Source organism: Triticum aestivum, chromosome 5B, assembly GCF_018294505.1.
Source record: "Triticum aestivum cultivar Chinese Spring chromosome 5B, IWGSC CS RefSeq v2.1, whole genome shotgun sequence".
NCBI lineage: Eukaryota > Viridiplantae > Streptophyta > Magnoliopsida > Poales > Poaceae > Triticum > Triticum aestivum.
The window spans coordinates 403,751,770-403,757,872 of record NC_057807.1 but is presented as its reverse complement, the minus strand read 5'-3'; the positions used below and the strand labels follow the sequence as shown (position 1 = coordinate 403,757,872).

The 6,103-nt window shown below is 46.6% G+C and overlaps 1 protein-coding gene across 1 annotated transcript; it reads right to left on the bottom strand.

The window, feature by feature from the left end:
- Positions 1-794: 794 nt before the first annotated feature.
- On the bottom strand, positions 795-5,882 carry LOC123116231 (sugar transport protein 7-like). Its single transcript, XM_044537219.1, has 3 exons — positions 5,659-5,882; positions 2,030-2,346; positions 795-1,939 (listed from the first exon to the last, which is right to left on the bottom strand). Exons 1-3 carry the CDS (start codon positions 5,798-5,800, stop codon positions 857-859), a joined length of 1,542 nt encoding a protein of 513 aa, XP_044393154.1. The 5' UTR covers positions 5,801-5,882; the 3' UTR covers positions 795-856.
- Positions 5,883-6,103: the final 221 nt, after the last annotated feature.

Below are 6,103 nucleotides of genomic sequence, written 5' to 3'. Positions count from 1 at the left end.
CAAGGTGAGAAAAGGAAGAGATTTGCCAAAATGCAAGAGAGTGTTAGAAAGGATGTGGAACGTGCTTTTGGTGTGCTTCAATCCCGGTGGGGTATCGTTCGAAACCCTGCACTGTCATGGGATGAAATGAAGCTTTGGGAGGTGATGACTGCTTGTGTGATCATGCACAACATGATCGTCGAGGACGAGCGTGATGAGAGTATCTTCGACCAAGGATTTGATTATCAAGGTGAAAATATTGAGCCCCTGCACCAAGACACGACCACATTTAAACAGTTTGCCCAATTCCACCGTGAGATGCGTGATTGGCACACTCATTTCAATCTTCAAAATGACTTGGTTGAGCACGTCTGGGATCACATTGGCAACCAATAGATGTAAAACTATTTTATGTTCAGTCAAGACAATTTCGATTTGGTTGTAAAACTATTTTATTAAAAAAATTCAATTGGGTTGTAAAACTATTTTAATTTTCAGACAAATATTTGGGTTGGAAACTAGTTTTGATGCAAATTAGGGCATTTTTTGCCCTGACGGACAGGATGGGGCAAATGGATGCGGCCGCGTGCTGGGCGCACGGCCATCGCATTTCAGGACAGGCCCGGACACGATCCCAAATCCATACCCAAACGGACTGAAACCGGACAAAACGGACGTCCGTTTGGAGTCGGGCGGTGGAGTTGGCCTAACTAACCCAGACGCAGACGCTCCAACCACTGCAAGCAGGCGCGCGTCGCGTGCTGTGAGAAGGCGGGCCCCATCCCACTTAAAATCAGGGAAGAGAGAGGTATTGATGAAAGGTTACGTAAAAGATTTACGTTAGTCTTCGTAGGTGTAGAATTATCGCAGATGATCTTCACTTGTGAATGTTGCCATCGGTAAGAGCACTGTCCCCACCGGGTCCCCATCCGTCCTCGAGTGGCATGTCCGGCATGACGTTCTTCCAGAACCCGTGCTTGCTCCAGAGCAGCACCATCTGCTCGATGGGCACGCCCTTGGTCTCCGGCAGGAAGACATAGACGAAGGCGGTCATGACGGCGATCCACGCAGCGAAGAAGATGAAGATGGCGAACTTGAAGGCGCAGAGCAGCGACAGGAACGCCTGCGCGATGATGAAGGTGAAGAAGAGGTTGACGGCCACCGTGATGCTCTGCCCCGCCGACCGCGTCTCCAGGGCGAAGATCTCGCTCGGCACCGTCCACCCGAGCGGACCCCACGACCACCCGAACGCGAGCATGAAGAGGCAGATCACGAACACTACCGCGATCGAGCAGCCCCGCGACAGATGCTTGTCTGCGTCGAACTTCAACGCCAGTATCGCCGCCACGATCACCTGGCAAACGATCATCTGGATGCCGCCGCTGATGAGTAGCTTCCTCCTACCGAGGCGGTCGACGGTGGCGATGGAAATGAGCGTGGAGAACAAGAGCACGGCACCGGTGAGCATGGAGGAGTAGAGGGACCAGCTGGCGCCAAAGCCCATGCTCTGGAACAGCACCGGCGCGTAGAAGAGGATGGAGTTTATGCCCGTTAGGACCTGGAATGCCGGCATGCACACGGCCATAACCAGCTGCGGCCGGTTGCGCCGCTCGAGGATGTTCCGGAACGGGTGCTTGATGGTGTTGGCCAGTTCACTCGCCTCCGCCATGTCCGTGAACTCAGCGTCGACGTCCGCGGTTCCTCGGATCAGCTCCAGCACACGCCGACCCTCCTCGACGCGCCCGCGCTCGATGAGGCTGTTCGGCGTCTCCGGGAGGAGGATCCCGCCGACCGTCATCAGCAACAGCGAGAGACGCCAACCCCACGGCTTGATTTTTAGCGTGCCATAGTTGATCATGTTCGCCGAGAAGATGCCAAGCGTCGTCGCGAGCTGGAACATCATGTTCAGCCCGCCGCGGAGGTGCGCCGGCGCCATCTCGGACAAGTACAGCGGCACAGCCTACGATGGCACCAAGAACTTGTTCAGTGGCAATGCTACAAGCACACATGCAATGCAATCGCCCACTCCGTATGTCTGAGCTTACCACACCTGATTGCCGAAACCGATGCCGACGCCAAGCATGACGCGGCCGAGGATTAACGTCGTGAGGTTCACAGCCGCCGCGTTAAGGGCTGCGCCGATAAGAAAGCTGATGCCGCCGCAGATAATGCTGGCACGACGGCCGTAGTTCCTTGTCACCGGCGCGGCCGCAAGTGTAGAGACTTGGCCGGAGAGATAGAGGATGGAGGTGAAGGCAGAGAGGGCCTGGTTGTCGTACTTGCAGTAGTTGTCTAAGCTTACCAAGTTCTTTCGCCGGAACACCGCCGGGAAGAACCTCTCGAGGAACGGGTCCATGGTGTTCACTCCTGCAGCAATATGTGTAATAAGTGAGACAGAGTGACATCAACTTTGGAATTATCAGGCTTCTGTTCTTCGGGTTGAGCAATTATGACCCATATGCTTGTTGAATACCAGTTTTAAAATGTTCACTAAGGTAGGCACAAATAGATGAAAAATACCCTTTGAAACATGTTGGTAATTACACCTGGTTACGTTTTTTTTTTCAAAAAAAAGTCAAGTCATTCCAAAACTTTTTCGCAACAAACTTGAGCTGTCGTTACTGACGTAAAAAATATTCTGCAACGAAATACAAATTTTTGACAAAAATGACAAGTATTCTCTTACAATAGCGTGAATAGTACAGCATAGATAGTGACAAATTTGTTTCTTTTTACGTCCACAACAGCATGAAAGTCATTTCTTCGCGAAAGTCTTTATACGAGTGCAATAATAAATCTACTTTGTTTGCAAAAAGTTTCAGATTTTTTTTTGACTTTCTTACAAATTACTATTATTAAAAAAAACGGGTGTAATTACACTCGAGAGCCAAACATTCCACTCCAATTGACTAGTATGGCTCATACTCTGGTGCACCTAACCCGAACAACTTTATGTCTATTCGCAATATTCTTGAGGAAGTGGTTGTCCTTCATTCATGATAATTATTGAGCTACACTCTAAGAAAGTTGATGGAGTTTACTTTAAGGTGAACTTTGAAAAGGCATACAACAAAGTAAATTGTTTTTTTAGCAAGCTCTTCGCAGGAAAGATTTTGCGGCTGAATGCAGACAACAAGTGGACTCTTACATTCAAGGAGAGAGTGTTGGGGCTAAGGTCAATGGTGATATCAGTTATTATTTCCAAACCAAGAAGGGATTAAGGAAACTGACCCCATCTCACGAGTTCTATTTAATATTGCAAAGATATGTTCTCTATTCTTATAGTAGAGGCTAAGGAGGATGGTCGGGTTGGGGACCTTAGTCCACATCTGATTGATGAAAGTGTACCTACCCTCTAGTATGTGGTTTACATGGTCATTTTTATGGAACATGACCTTAAAAAGGCAATTAGTTTGATCAAGTGTCTTTACGAACAACTTTCGGGTTTAAAAAATAATTTCCACAAAAGTAAGATATTCTATTTTGGTAAGGCCAAAGAGGAGAGTCAGTACATGCATCTATTTGGTTGTGAGGTGGGATCCTTTCCGTTTACGTACATCTGAGTCCTCGTTCATCACTATAGGCTCATCAACAAGGAATGGAAAGTAGTTGAAGACTATTTCCAAAACAAGCTCAATAGTTGCAAGGGTAAGCCTTTGTCATATGGAGGACGACTTACCCTCATCAACGTTGTTCCTCGAGCCTATTCATGTTCATGCTCTTTTTTTAGATACCTAAAGAGGGGTTAAAAAGGCTAGACTTCTACCGATCTAGATTCTAAAGATCAATCTGGATTGGGCATTGAAAACCTCAAAATCAATAACAAGTGCTTACTCTCCAAATGGTTGTATACTTTCCTAAAGAGAAATGTGTTTGGTAAGAATTGTTCCACAACAAATAGTAGTATTCCAAAATGATATCCCGAGTTGATGCGAAACCTACCAATTCGCCGTTTTGGAAGAGTTTGATGAAGGTCAAGTATTTCTTTTTTAGGAGAGGTTCTTCAAGGTTGGTGGTGGCGAATCTACGAGTTTATGGGAAAATACTTGGTTTGGTGACACTTTATTAGCTCTTTAATAGCCTACCCTTCATAATATTATGTTTAGAAAGGAGGCCTCGCTGACCTCTGTTCTGGGGACAAGCCCATTGAATATTCAATTCTTAGAGCTTTACTAGGTGAAAAATGGACTAAGTGGATCCATTTAGTTAGTAGGTTGGTGCCAATCAGTCTAACTTAGATGCCAGATACATTCCAGTGAAGGTTGACTACCAATGGTATGTTCACCGTTAAGTCCATGTATACGTAACTTATGGGTTCTTGGCCTATTTTCCATAGAAAGCATATCTGGAAAAGAAAGGCCCCTTCTAAAATCAAAGTTTTCATGGGGTTATTGCAGGAGAAGGTAATACTTACCAAAGATAACCTTGTAAAATGTTGTTTTTGTGATCAAGAGGAAACTATTCATCATTATTCCTATCATGTTCGTTCGCCTCTTTGATTTGATGTGGATGGTATTCGCCATAATCTGAGGGTCACACCCGAGTAGGAGTTTGTGACATTCTTTGCGCGATTTGGAATTGCCAAAATGATTCTGTTTTTAACTGATTATCTTCTCCCTTTTTTTTGCAGATTATCTTCGGAGCTGCGGCTTCAATTCGAACATGATCATCACTACAACATGTGGACATGCGGGGCTTATGGCCGCCGGGTGCATCCGCTTGCAAACGGTCGCACAAGGTTTGTTCAACCAGTTTGAATGGCATGCCAGTAGCAGATTATGTCGATGAACTATGTAATTTTGTTTCCGCCCGGTGTGGTCGTGTCTTGCTCTAAACCTTTGACACCCGTGACTTGGAGTTATTTTATGTTTAACAAAAAAAATGTTTGTATGCATAGCATGATGCGGAGGTCGGGGTTATCCATTTTCTTTGGTTATTCATGGAAAAAATCCATATACTTATCAAGAGTTTGAATGGATTGGCATTAAAGTTACAGATCACTACAACGTTACGTGATGACCCTGCTAGTAGTATAAGACATCCGGTGTGTACGTATTTTACTGCCTGCATGCCTCTAAACACTCTCTCTTCTCTTTGAGGCGGCCTTCGTATGATGCAGCATCCAGCCTCCGAGTAAAATTCGGTAGCTAGGGTTTCCTCTTCGCCTAGAGGCTGCCTCTTCTAGCTAGAATAATCGAGAACCCGACCCCGACTTGTGAGACTGTGAGAAGCGTGTTCGGTTTAGGTTATCACAACAGTACGAGGCGGGAGCAACAATTCAGGCTGGAGCAAAATTGCTACTCCCTCCCTCTGTTCCTAAACATAAGTCTTTGTAAAGATTCCACTAGATGGACTACATACGGAGCAAAATGAATGAATCTAAACTTAAAACGCATCTATATACATCCGTATATGGTTCATAGTGAAATCTCTACAAAGACTTGCATTTAGGAACGAAGGGAGTACAATAGTACATGCTGTTAGGTTTCAAGCTCGGCTTAGAAACAACCTATAGGGTTCACCTGTAGGGTCAGTGGCAACAAGCACGGCAGAGAAAAGTAGCCACACTCGTACAACCGAACCCCAAGTGAGTGACTCAACCGAGATATAATAATAAAAAGGATAGAACAGCATGATTGTTCATGCACCTAGCTAGCTAGCTAGCTAGTGGGTACGTACCGGAGATCCCGATGTCGTAGCCGAAGATGGAGCCCCCGATGGCAGCGACGACGCAGGCCATGGCGACGGCGAGCGTCATTTGGCCCTTGTACTCCGTCGCCCTCTCCTTCTTCACCCCCAGCGGAGCCATGCCGCCAGCCATCTCCTCTCCAGGAACAGTTCAATTCAAGGGGCAGTCGTGTGCACGTACGTTATGGCCAAGGAGCAAGAGCTCTCGACTCTACTACTACCACATGGTCGTGGAAGAAGCAATGCGCGCGCTACCTTTTTGTAGCTCCGCATAGGGGAGCGACAGGAGTGGCGGGGGCAAGTAACATCGCCGTCACATCAGGTGTTGGTGACACGCGCGCCACCTTTTTTTTTTATGGTAACTGCCGCCGCTTTATTTATTATATGAAACAAAACTAGGGATCTCATCCGATACAGCATCCAAAATAAAGTCGGG